This window comes from Amphiprion ocellaris, chromosome 21 (genome assembly GCF_022539595.1).
Source record: "Amphiprion ocellaris isolate individual 3 ecotype Okinawa chromosome 21, ASM2253959v1, whole genome shotgun sequence".
Lineage (NCBI taxonomy): Eukaryota > Metazoa > Chordata > Actinopteri > Pomacentridae > Amphiprion > Amphiprion ocellaris.
Genome location: NC_072786.1, coordinates 12,700,673 through 12,714,424, shown reverse-complemented (window position 1 = coordinate 12,714,424; position 13,752 = coordinate 12,700,673). Strand labels below are relative to the sequence as shown.

The 13,752-nt window shown below is 41.0% G+C and overlaps 2 protein-coding genes across 3 annotated transcripts; both read right to left on the bottom strand.

Moving 5' to 3' along the window:
- Nucleotides 1-104: 104 nt before the first annotated feature.
- On the bottom strand, nucleotides 105-3,754 carry LOC111568367 (tetraspanin-7-like). The gene has a single exon (XM_023269997.3). The coding sequence runs from the start codon at nucleotides 3,441-3,443 to the stop codon at nucleotides 2,349-2,351; it is 1,095 nt and encodes a 364-aa protein (XP_023125765.1). The 5' UTR covers nucleotides 3,444-3,754; the 3' UTR covers nucleotides 105-2,348.
- A 3,109-nt stretch (nucleotides 3,755-6,863) lies between these two features.
- On the bottom strand, nucleotides 6,864-13,381 carry LOC111568373 (zinc finger protein 665-like). 2 transcript variants are annotated; one of them, XM_023270004.3, is made up of 9 exons: nucleotides 13,235-13,381; nucleotides 12,525-12,727; nucleotides 12,341-12,442; nucleotides 12,161-12,256; nucleotides 11,976-12,086; nucleotides 11,782-11,899; nucleotides 10,112-10,859; nucleotides 8,981-9,039; nucleotides 6,864-8,885 (listed from the first exon to the last, which is right to left on the bottom strand). In XM_023270004.3, the coding sequence occupies exons 1-9, from the start codon at nucleotides 13,266-13,268 to the stop codon at nucleotides 7,381-7,383; spliced, it is 2,976 nt and encodes a 991-aa protein (XP_023125772.2). In that variant the 5' UTR covers nucleotides 13,269-13,381; the 3' UTR covers nucleotides 6,864-7,380. The 2 variants fall into 2 exon arrangements, with proteins under 2 accessions (XP_023125772.2, XP_035810381.2); XM_035954488.2 differs by lacking the exon at nucleotides 13,235-13,381 and having other exon boundaries at nucleotides 12,161-12,251; nucleotides 12,525-12,560.
- Nucleotides 13,382-13,752: the final 371 nt, after the last annotated feature.

Genomic DNA, 13,752 nt, shown 5'->3' with positions numbered 1-13,752 from the left:
AGGCTAAAACCTAACTCTAGTTAGAATTGGATGATGTTATTCCCTCTTAAACTGGAAAAAAAAACACATTAAAACCCCCAAAGTGCTTCACAAGATGTTTATTAGACATGATTCTGATCAGTACTGTACCCCATTGCATGTTGCTGCCCTCCATCAACAGGATATTACAAGATTGCGGTTGCCATTTTAATATATTCAAGGGCAGCAGACCTTGACATTGCCGTTCCCAGTTTCTAATCAATATCAAATCCTGTGATGAGATCTTTTGTTTATTGTCGACATATGGTTTACAGTCTCAGTCATGCTTGCTTGCCCTGTTGGTAATTATTACAATATATTATACATTACTGTGTTTGGATGTGTATCATATGTTACAGTTACATAAGCAATAATAAGGCCTAACCAAAACATGAAATATGTACGATGAGGAGGCTGGAAGGAAGGTTTTGTATAATTTGTATCATTTCAATGCATAGTTCTCCTAAAATATGTACAAAAACAAGTTCATATGAGACAAAAACACTTTAGCGTTTATAGTTTTGTGAAATACACCCATTTGCCTTCTTGCACAAATTCATAAAAAGATCAATACTACAGTCATATGTTAGATATAAAGATAAGTAAGCCAGCAACTTGTTAGCAGAACCTAGCACAGTTTCCAAACACTGGAAACAATGGGAAAGAGCTAGCTTGCCTGGCACTATCCACCTGTAACAACAATTAACAAAGTATATTAGCACAGTAACAATACAGTATCTCGTTTATCATCTATTTTATATGTTTTTAAGGATGAAACAAAAAAAACAAATTCTTCCACCTGCCAAACTAGCTTTCTCTCTGCTCTCAGAATATTTCCCAGTCTTAATGCTAGACTATGCTAACTAGCTTCGCCTAGCATAAAGACTGCTGGCTGCTGGTTGGAGCTTCATATTTTGCATACAGAAATTAGCTAACTAGCTTAGTCTTGCATAGATTGCAAACTGCTGGTTGTAGCTTTAGTGTGCAGAAATGACCTAATTAGCTTAGTCTAGCAAGACTGCTATCGTCTGGTTGTAGCATCCTATTTAGTATACAGAGATGAAAATAAAAAGTGAAAAATCAATACTTTAATGTAATTCTCAAACAACAATAAAGATATCCCCCTAAATGGTGACTCTTTATGTACTGTAAGTCAACTTGAGGTGAGAAAACTCCAGACTTCTTGATGCTTCATGCTAGTAATAGGCTGCACATTATCTGGGTCATGCACTACAACTCAGTATTTCCAAAAATGTTATTCATACATTTCAGTGATGTGCCTCAAAACATCTAACAACACACAGACATCTGTATGAAACAGTTTTAAAGCAGTCATAATCTTACAAAATATCTCACCAAAGCACTCTACACAGTGGAAACTACTACAACTACAGTCCATCAGCTGTATAAACAGCACAAAATACCAGACAGCACTACATAAAGATGTTTTCAAAGGATGTTTAAAAGCACCATTCGAACACAGCGTAGTCTTTGTGATGGGAAAACTAAATGATGTAGATACAAACATCTGTTGAACACAGCCAGACTAAATAATCTATGTGGAAAAGTGCTGGTGAACATTCCTGTGCATTCAGTGCCGAAATGTACTAAAAGAAGATCAAATGACTTGAAAATATTACATTCAGAATAATTTTTATACATTATATATAGAGCAGCACATTATTTCATGCAATTAATTAAACAATCCATACACTGAAAAGGAAGAAAAATCAAAGTCTCATTGTACTACCATTTGGTGGTGCAAAACCAGTTTTTTTTTAAAACATACAATTTTTTTGCTTGTAAGAAACAAAAGTTAAACCAAACAGACACTTTCTATCCATGCTGAATGTAAGAAAAAAAAAATGTCATTATTGTGCCATAGTGTATTCAGGCTCAGACCATTGAGTGTAACAGAGACAAGAAAGAGCATTCATTTAAACTGCAGATGGTAATATCAACTTTCTGCAAAATGTTAACTTTAAATCTCCATAATTTAATGCTTCTTAAAGAAATACTCAACAGGAGTTGAAGTAGATTTATTTCCTTGTGTTTTATGTACGCAGGCTTGTCAGAAAGTCATGTGTCACAAATCGGGTTCTGGGTTTGTTTACTGATATTTTTAGGAACGTTTTACAGCTATGTGAACCTTTGAATGCCTACAAATAAGTGGATATGAATTTTTCCTCCAGAAACCTGAATACACCAATAACAACTCCACCTGCCTCACAACTATATTACACTCAAATGGCATTGCTCATTCCACTTCCTGTTTATCTACAAAATGGCCAATCCCCAGAGATGCTAGCTAAGTTTTCTACACTTGACGATCAATGTGCTACAACACGTCGGTGCTGTCTGGGTGTCAGTTTGTTGGCCAGTAGACAAGCCAGGGCGATGCCTCCGATCTGCAGGAAGGCTAATCCCAACACGGTGGCAGCAATGTGGAAGACGTTGTCGTTGACCAAGCTGAAGACTTTGCGGAAGCAACCGTGTGGATGGATTCTTGCAGCAGCTACTCCTTCAATATCATCTGACAGAAGAGGCCGATTCTTGCAGCCTTTGCGCCTCACGCAACAGCTGTCTGGCAGGGACACCGAGGTGCCATTCTCGGAGGGCAGGAAGGTCATATGTTGGATCGCCCAATCCGACGTGAGCCAGTCGCGCCAACCGTCGGCCCCGCAACACTCCAGGGCCCTCTGCAGGCTGTCTAGAGCGTCGGCGCGGCCTTCATCCTCCGTGTAACCTGCCACCGCTCGCTGTAAACCGCTGCGAAACCCTCCTGCGATGTCCTCACGGTAGAAGAGGCCTGAGAGTCCAGCTGCCAAACCAGCAGTAAGTGCCGCGAGTTGGAAGAACCCGTAAGCCCTCAGCACGCAGGGCAGGTTTGCAGCAACCCCTAGACAACCCAGGAAGCCCCAAGCAGTGATGGCAGCACCTGTAGTCAGGAGGATGAGCGGGGCATTGGGGTAGCGGTTGGCAGACAGCAGCATGTAGTCCGCCAGAGAGATCTGAGCCCAGACACCCAGGGTAAAGATGGCTAAACCAGCTGCCCAGAAAAGGCAGCTGAAGGCCAGGAGCCCCAGACGTAGGAGGTGCATGACTCCCACTGGACGGCAGCAGGGTGGGGCGGCGCCCACAGGTGGAGGTGCTGGGGGCGCCAGCGAGGCCTCTGAGCCAATGGACAGGGATAGACGTTGCTGCTGGTGTTGGTGGTGGAGCTGCTCCTCTTGCTCCTGGTATGGAGGCAGCAGGTATCCAGGGATGGCCGAGGGTCGACGAGGAAGAGGAGGAGGAGTGAGCAGGTCGAGACCTCGTGGAGAGGACAGTCGACGGACAGCTAGCTGCTCACGCTCCCAGTCCAGAGCTCTTCTGCAGGGACTTGGCCGGGCTGACAGCGAGTCGTAAGGCAGTGCGGAGCTCATGATCCCGGCGATGGTTTTATTTACTCCCCTCCCTCTCTCTCTTCCTCCCTCTATCCGTCGCTTCACTCTCGTCCTCCTGCAACACACAATCCTCCTCCCACCTCTTTATGACTGGTTATTAATCCGCCACCAACAACACCAACGCCGACCGGACTGTAAATCACACTGATAGGTGTTGCGTTCTGTCGTTATCTGCATCCACAGCTGCCTTGTTTCCACCCTCTTCATCGGTTTATTTCAGGTGTTCTTTCCACCTGCATGGTCACCAATACTCCAAATCCCTCCGCTGATAGTCACATCCCGGCAACTGCCTGCCCGCTGCTGCCCCTCACTCTGGTCATTTCAAGAGGTGATTGCATTGGGATGAACCGGGAATCCACCCATGCACACCCTCTTTCGGTGTGGAGGAGGCATCCCTTTGAATTTTACTATTTTCCATTTGTGAAATAAATGAGCTGCGGGGAGAAACAGTGTCTATGCAGTGAATGTGTTGACATTTAGTTTGAGTCAGCACAGTAAAAGCTTATCTTAAAACAGAATGGCATTCTCAGGTCGTCTGAGGTCGTCCCTGCACAATCAATACACCGGACAAAAACATACTTAGATTAATAAATAAGCATCGAGTAGAGTTAATGTGAAGAAAACCACCCTTATTTATTATTTATTAAGACTCAAAAACCCCTGTTAATCTGCTTTATAGGGACTGTGCAGGTGTTTTTTGATGTACAGAATACAGATCCCTCTTGTGTGAAATAATCCAAACTGTTCCAGCTTTGGCTGAAAGGTTTAAGTTCATGTAAGGTTTTTCCGCTCACTGTAAGAAGCATTTTAAAAAAAATGTATCTGCAGGATTGTTAGCAGTTTGAGACCGCAAATTTGCTCTTTATCTTTTGTAGAAATACAAATTTAAGCATTAATTAGTGGATTTAAACAGGATTTAGAGTCAAACTTATACAAATTAAACACAATCTAGAGTCACTGATTAGGTTTTTTGAGATGCCATCTACAATACTGTTTTCTCATTGAGCACGCTTTATCAGTTTAGTCCTAAGTGTGTGAATAATGGTTATTTAATAAATAATTCATTCATGCTCTATAGATCTGTTAGTACAGATTTAAAACAACTTTTGGGTTGCTATGTTATTTAAAAAAAGAAAGAAAAAAATAAACCAACAAATAAAAAATCTCCTTTTTTATTCTCCTACATATTCCTGAGATAATTAATCGTAAATAGTGTTTGACTGCTTTATCTTTTGTATATATGATTAACATTTTAAACAATAGCCTTAATGGATTATTAGAAAAAGCTTCTATTAAATTAAGTTAATTTAATTTAAAACTGATATGTGTAACTACAGAGTTAATTGTTTAATATAAAATAAGAAAGCCACAAATTTTGATTAATTATTACTAATTCACTAACATTTCTAACTGTATTATTTCCAGATAGAAAGTAGGCAACATTACTGGCTTATGAGTGATTTTAGATCATCAGCAAATGATTTATTAACACTAGCTATATAATAAGAATCCTTTATAAATAGTGACTTACTTCAAAGTGGTGCCACATTAACAGTTTGTGTTGTTAGTATGACTGTGATGCTAAATTTGCATGTGAGATGGATTTTGGCCATATTGCCTTTTAGAAGTAGATGAATACTCAAATAAAATAGAAATTTGTCCAAAGAAATCAACTTAAAAGTGTACATATTGACCACTTTTACATCATTTTTTCCTAGCGATGATAATATAGACTGTCTCAACAATTCAGAATAAATTCAAAGCATGAAGCCAGCTAAAAATAGAAAACCATTTTCTAACCAGTGAACCTGCTCCCCTTTACTGCACTTTGCCGTTCCCAGTTAAACGATGCAGCCAGTTTTATTCCGGTGATTCCTGCCTGGCGTCGGCTTTCCCCCAATCAACTACCCACCTAGTCGGAGCTAATTAAAGCGTCTCAGGTAATTAAACACATTCAAATGCCTGATTTAATGAGGACACCCATAACACTGACATGATGACAGAGAGGGGAATACCCAGAAAAACTGACCATAGAAAAGGATACTGGTGTGGGGCTGCAGTCTGCTTTCGTGACACACCGTTTACGCCTCAGTTCTGATACTGAAGCTGCACACAATATGTTTTCCTAGATTCCAAAATGACAGAAAAATGAGACCAGACTGACCACAAGGCTTTTCATCGGTTCTCCAGTAGGCAGGGGGAGATTGCTTTTACTGCAGACAGCTGGGGGTCTGTTGAGGAAATTAGTTCATGTTTATGATGTTTTATAATCAATCTTCTACTATAACAGTCAGTTTGAATAAATCATTCAATTTTATGTGCACTGTGGACAGAAATGAAAGAAAACACATCACCTGACCTGCAGGATCAGACTTTTAAGATACAATTCCTTGAAAATTGATGTGTTTGGAGAAGTGGGCTGCGGAGTCACCCTTTTAAAACAGTTCATTCAATATATAAACACTATACAGCAGTATTTCCACATATAACCGGCATAAAACAAAGGCACATCTACTTGTTGTTTGGTACAATTTGCATATCTTCATGCGTTCAACCAAGGATTTCCTAAATTGTTTCATTTTGTTTATTCAGATGACAGAAGTATTTGCATTTTAATATTTACTGATCTGCTCCAAATATAAAGTACGATTTAGATTGATGGGATTGTTCATCCATCCATTATCTATATACCACTTTGTCCTCATGAGGGTCGCGGGGGGCTGGAGTCTATCCCAGCTGATTTAGGGTGAAGGCAGGAGACTCCCTGGACAGGTCACCAGTCTATCACAGGGCTGCATATAGAGACAAACATGATGGGATTGCGAGAGGTTAAATTCCACCTGATGACGGCAGTAAACGAACGTTATGTATTATAACTATTATTACTACTGATTGAAATGTGAATGTGTTTACCCAGTTTCATGTTGATGCATCCAGTAGTTAAAAGATCAACCTTATAGTGGCATAGTTGGAAAAAAAAAACATTTCACACAAGTCATATTTTTTGCAGCATAAATGTTTTTCTGATTTCCTGTCCTTGTTGATGATCTTATGACTTCAGTTCAGTGTAATGCATTTGAACACTGCTGAATCTCACAGCAGAAACTGAACATTATATTCCACCTCAAAGTAAGATTTATTGCATGTCTCTCATTCTGGATTGTATATTATACTGCTCCCAGGTATATAATTTGTCCCTTGAACTGATGCCCCAACACTCGTGATCTGTTCACCGTAAAACTTTACTACATTTTCTCAGATGTTACAGCCTCTGATCAAGACATCTTTTCTTTCATTTGCACCTTGCTCGTCTCTTTTTGAAAATGATGGATGTTCCCTTGTTTTCATTTAAGCCCACAATATTACAGCTACAGCACAGAGAAGGAAACAGACAGTATATTGATTGAAAAATCTGTTTAATGAACAGTTTTTGTTCACTTGTGAGAACAGTCAAGCTGATATGTCAGAAAGATTTGTGTTTTACATTCATTTTAATAAGACGGATCCGACATGAGAGACAAAGGGAGACCAGAGGGACGTTGTAGATCCCTGCTAACAGCACATATGATAGGAAGGACATTCATCTTCCAGAGATCAGATAGACTGAAGGTAAAGCCCAGGCTTGACCAACAAAAGGGGAAATCCTAGCAATAGGAATTGCCTCAGATTTATCAAAATTCACCTTGTAACCAGATATGTCACTAAATTCTTTTAAGTGTCAGTACCGCTGAGATTGAATGCTCAGGCGAAGAAATAAAAAGCAACATATCGTCAACATACAGTAAGACTACAGAGACTCAGTTCATTTCCACTTCTTAAACTTGATAAATCTAAAAATGTAAACGTAAACATTCTGAAACAATAAACATTTCCACAGTTTAAACTACTGAGAAAGTCTTTTCTGCATTTAATTATTTCACTCCTTTGAGTCCACAGATTGTGCTGCGTCTCCCTCGTCCCTGTGCGTCTCCATGTGTTTTTTCAGTTTGGCCTTGGAGGCAAATGCTTTCATGCACTGCTCACAGTACGGCTTCACCCGCTTCAAGCCAGAATGGCTGCGTTTGTGTCGTGCCAGTTCTGATGAGCTTTTGAACTTGAGCTCACACATGTTGCAGGGATACGGCCGTTCGCCCGTGTGAATTCTCTGGTGCAGCTGAGCCTCGCTGAGAGTGAGGAAGGACTTCTCGCAGTGTCCGCAGGGGAACGGCCTCTCTCCTGTGTGAATGAGGTTGTGTCTGGTCAGTGCATACGGTTTGGTGAAGCCTTTGCCGCAGTAGGTGCATGGATACGGGCGGGCGCCTGTGTGAGAGACGATATGTTCTTGTTGGGTTTTCTTACTCTTGAAACGTTTATCGCACTGAGAGCACGCATAAGGTCTGTCATCCACATGTGACCTGTGATGTTTTGAGAGCTCTCCCTGTGACAAAAAGCCTTTTCCGCATTGAGAACAGAGGAACGGTTTCTCCCCAGTGTGCATCCTCTCATGTCTGGCCAGCACAGACACCAGAGTGAACCTCTTGGGGCAGTGGGAACACTGGAAAGGCCGCTCGCCTGTGTGAACACGGAGGTGTTTAATGAGCATAAATCGAAGCGAGAACTGTTTGCTGCACTGGTTACACTGATAAGGTCGCTCTCCAGTGTGTGTGGACAGGTGCCTCTTCACGTCAGACCTCCGGGTGTATGTCTTCTCACAATGTGGGCATTTAAACTGACGCTTCACTTGATGCATCTGCCGGTGTTGGGAGCGTGCGAGCAGAGAGTCGAAGCCTTCGCCGCACTTCTGGCAGATGTAGCGTTTGGTGGTGACGTGGGACTTTCTGTGCTCGAGAAGCTCCGAGGGAGAAGGGAAACTCCGGCTGCAGATGGAGCAGATCTGAGGGAGCTGGCTCTCCTCTGAGTGAGCCTTTTTGTGGTGGACGGTCAGCGCTCTAAGATTAGCGAAAGAGCTCCTGCACAGCTGACAGGAGAAGGAGATGGCCACACCGTGATGTTTACTTTCATGCTTCGCCAGATCCCACAAGTGCTGGAAGGTTCGGTCACACTGCGAGCAGTGAAATGGTCTCTCTCCGGTGTGAGTGAGCTGGTGTCTCCTGACGTCTGACGTCCGAGTGAACGTCTTCCCACAGGTTTCACATGTGAGCGCCTTCTGTCTGCCGAGTGACTGAGAAACATCTCCTTTGCTTTGACTCTCAGGCGGCTCCGCTTTTCTCTGCTCTGTGCTTTCATTGGGGAAAAGTTTAATGGATGTAAATATTTCATCAGTCCTGGAGGGAGACGGTGTAAATTTGGCTCCTGAGAGGTTCATGTACACTCCTGTTTGAACACTCTGCATGTGGAAGTGAGGAGGACTGTTTACATCCGAGTGATGGAAAGGACACTGTGAGCAGGTGAAGATGATAGATGTCAACTCCTCTGAATCACCTGCATGTAAAAACAGAAAGAAATAGGTCAGCGGGTAAAATCTGTGGATTGTATTTAAAATGTCCAACATTAGTCTCTTCTTCATGTCTTATCACCTTTGTCAGGTCCTTTGATGGCTATCACAGACGGGGCAATGGGTACATCAGCTGTGCTCCTGGAGAAATAAGAAACATCAGTTCAGTCTTTAAATAAAGAAATCTTTCAACATTCCTGGAAATAATTGTCTGCCAAAAACAAATACTTGTCTTCTTGCTGTACAGTAAGGAAGTTGGAGACAGCAGCCAGTTAGCTTAGCTTAGCACAAAGACAGAAAACCAGGGGAAACAGCTACCCTGGCTGTGTGCAAAGACAACAAAATCTGCCATTAACACAACAAATACATGTTAATTAATGAGCTTTAGCAGTGCAGATTATTATCTTTACATTGACAAGGTGTTCCAGGCTGCTGGCTGTTGCCTTATATTTACTGTACAGACATGTAGGCCTGTCACAGTTATTACATAATCACCTGACAGCACTCACATGGAACTGACTACAAGCACCTCCAAAATTATTAGGGTCGTTTCCATTCACCTGTATAAAAACAGCTGCAATAAACTAACAGAAATGTCATATTTGAATCAGCACTTTCACATTGTTTTCCACCATTTGTGCCCCTAACCTCTGCTTTGGTTTAATGGCACCAACTGATAGTCTGTGCAATATTTAACCGACTGCATTTCGACGAGCATTTACAGACATGAGCATGATAAATTTAGTTGCAAATTCAAACACCACAGCACAGATGTGAGAATATTTTGGTTTTATACTAGTTAAAGGCACCAATACATCTAGTTTAAAGCTAACAGAGGCGTTAAATGAACAGATACAACTAAATCGTTAAATATTTAATACTAAAATTCCATGATTGTGATGGCCCTACAGATGTGAGAGTAGTTACTGAACTTCTCATCTAATGCTCAGCATGACAGCAAATAAACAAATACCCTAAATGTCAAACAGCTGTTTTATTTAACGCAAAAACTGACATCTACTGTATCTTTAAAGTACAATAAGTACAACTAGAGAAAAGGACTCCGTTTAAGATTCAAAACAACCAGTTATTCCAAAAACACAACTGTCTTGTGTAATGTTGCAGATGTTTCGGCATGAGAAAAGGAAATGAAAAAAAAAAACAATAAAAAAGGGAAACATTTACAGGATTGTAGTATAAAAGGTTTTTATACATTTTTGACTCTCCATCAGCTCCTCTCGTCGTCCTCTTGATCTTCCATGTCGGTGACGTCTTGGTTTGCAGACGTGAGGATCTGCGTATGTTAGCTGAGGAGTCGGACTGTGGAGTTTCAGAAACCTCACTGGAGACGTTTTCCTTCAGGTCTGTGCATGACTCCGTTTTACTCTCTAAGCCTCCAGGTTGTAAATCATCCATCACCTGTTCTGTAACGTTTTCTCTTTTCTCCTCAGTTTGGTCACTTGTTTCGTGTCCTTCATGCATTTGTCCCTCATCTGGTCCATTTCCTGACTCCAGCTCGTCGCTAAGGGACGAATCATTGCTCTTTCCTGTTGGAGCTTCTTGACCCAGACTCTCCTTTCTTAAAGCAAATGTTTTCGTCAGAGTTTCCAAAGCTTTCGCTACATCCACAGTTTCACTCGGTTCCTCAGTCCTCATGCCGCTACCCTCCTCATTGCAGGTGTTATCTGCACTCACAGCCACAATCTCCTCTTCGTAGAAATCAGTCTGAACTTGAACTTCAGCCGATTCCATAATTTCCTCGTCCGCCTTGGATGCTCCGACTTCCACCTCAGTGTAGACGGTGACGACACTGTACTGGTCTGCTCCAGCAAAAGTGACGGGGTTCAGTATGTTGGCGTAGTTATGGATAGAGTCTAGTCCAACTGATATGTTTGCCTTTTGTGAGGGAGGAATCGATAAAGCTGACATGATGCAGTTACCAACAGTGGAAGACGGGCCATCTGTAAGAAAAGAAACATGAAAAAAACACATTAGTTACTACTGATGGTGGCGTCACTGTTTATAAAACGTTACCTCAGAACACAAATGGGTGGAGTTAATGATTATTTTTAATGAATTATTAAAATTATTGAAATGTAAACAAATCAGTGAAAACATATTTTATAACCCTTATTGCAACTATACCATCTGTTTAAAACCTAAATATATTAAATTTACAGTGAAATACAGACAAACTGGACATTTAGCACAGATTTTTCTATTTGATTTTTTTTAACCTAACCTAAATAAATGGTACATGTCAGAAACTCCAGATAAATACCATTACTAACAATATACCCAGTCCTACACAGATAAGAGTGTTTTATTTCAAGCAAACTCGAGGCAAAATTTTGACATTAATATACTTTAAAACCGCATGACACTGTAACGCACAATTAATCTTCATGTAAATCTTATTTAACCTGTTATATGTGTGTAAACTGTTATATTGACACTTTTATAAAAGAGCTTACTGAGCTCAGCAGGACTTTCCCTGGATAAAAAATAAATGAATTAGATAAACAAAATGTAAACAAATGTCCGTTGTGAAAATTTACAGTTTCATTGAGCTTTAATCCAAAGCTAGTCACTGCTCCAAAGATTTGAATAATTTAACACAAAATTTGTACCTTTTTACACAGAATTGGGCACAGATGCACTTAAATCTTGAATTTGAAATTATAAGAAATGATAATTGATAGTAAAGTCATGATTTTCTTTGTTTAAGCTACTTGTATTGATGTAACAAAGAGAAAACCAGCAACGTATTATGTGTAAAAAGCTGTTTGGTGTTCTTGCTTCAAAATTGTCTTAAAAGATTAATTGATCAGGAAAACTGCTGCAGTTTTCAATCAATTGACGAGGTGTTCCAGCTTCACTTACACGTCATTTTCAGTAGTCCTGAACTTTTGTAGTGCTCGAAGATGAAGCTCAGCTCTTCGGGTGACGTCTGAACACATTCCTCCAAAACAGACGGAGCAGAACCGAGCCAGGCAGCAGTCTGCAATCACAGAACATCTGTTTTTAAATTCTTGTTAAAGTGGTTGGTAGAAAAACCTGACGGACTGAATGAATACCTGTTTAAGGTCTGGAACTGGAAGCAGCTTCTCCAGCCTTGACAGCAGCTCCCACAGCAACACATGCAGCGCTGCATCATACTGAGGACCGTATTCCACCGGGAAAACCTCCTGGCAGAGATAATCAAACTTGAGTTTATTTTCTCGCAAGAAAAGAAATGTTTAATTATTTAAAAGCTTCTTACCTGAAAGAAATACGCCCTCTCTATTGGATCTTTCAGCAGGCTCTGGACAAGTGCAATGAAAGTAGACTCTATTGTTTGTACGTCTGCATCCCTGTACTGCCACAAATTAGATTCACGCCATTAAAAGAGGACTGATCACATCATTACTTGTTTTAATCCGTTTTCTTTTACTGTACTTACATCTGTGTTTGTGGCGGTTATCGGGAGCCTGTCCAAATAGCTCTGAATCACTTGACAATCAACAGAACCAGATGAGGAGCCTTTGCACAGCTCAAGAATCAACTGAAATATCAACAAACTGAGTTAGTGCTGAACTTAAACAGCTAAATTAACACCTTTTTACGTGACACAAACCACTGCTTACCCTTGCCCTGAGGCCGAGGATGAGCTGGGCTTTCTGTCTGTGGTTGATCAGGCCGGGTACCGCCTCCGTCACCATGAACACAAACTCCTGCAGCTTCTCGTAGTTCATCACATCTTTCTGCTTCGCCAGCTGCCACATAGCAGCAGACAGGAGCTGCAGAGGAGGAACCAGGAGGCGAAGAGAGGACAGAGGCAGGCTTGGATCTGAAACAAAAGTGTAGTTTAAGAAATGATCTCTGGAGGGCAGCAATGGGCTTCTAACGCAGAGAGGACTTGCAGAAATAAACTCAACAGCACACATTCAGTTTAAACTAGTTTTAAAGTGTTTAAATCAACACCCACACATGCAATATAGGTAATAATTTGCTAATCACAGCAATGACACAGCTACTAATGAATCTATTTGTTATGCTTTATATTTAAAATACAAGCTATAGGCCAATGAACCCGTATAATTGATGGAAAAAACTATAAAATGGGAGTTTTAACGTACAACCTGATAAACTGTGCTTTAGATACCAGAATAATGAAGTGGAACATTTAAAATCCTATTAAACGCAAATATAACGTGTTTATATCTGATGTGACAGCAACAGTCTGGCAGAATGAATGTATTGATTCCTTTAAATAGACGGGTCCCGCTAACTACACGACTGGAATAAAAGCAGCTAATTTAATATTTCAGCAGCAGCAGGCTGTTCATATACGCACCGTTTGGCTTCTTTATCGACCCAAGAACCTCCATCGGTGCAGTCCGCCTCTTGTAGGGATGAATAATTAGTGCAAAATTGAGTTGTTTGACTTGGTGGCTAACATGCGCTGTTAGCACGCAAGCACCGTTTCCTCAACTCCCTCCTGCGTCTGGTTTTTCAAAATAAAAGACTCAGAGCGGTGGCTGATGTCCCCCATCTGTAAAGCACTTTCAGACATTCGTTTGACATTTATTACAAACCGAAATGTCCGCAAGAGTGACATTTTACTGTCATAAAAATAAACACTAACAACTTAGATAAATGATGATCACTAATAGTTAATGCAATCTCGGGGCTGAACCCCTACAAGACATTAACAGGAGCTGAAGTTTAGTTTGTTGCTCCCATGTTTGCAGGATATTTTCCTCTGATTTTATTAAATTCCTGCAGCATCTGACAGCAGCAGGATCCATATGAGGGTCTCAGAAGCATTGATGACAAAGCGTTTGTCCTCAGGTTGAGCCTTAAGCTTCAAAA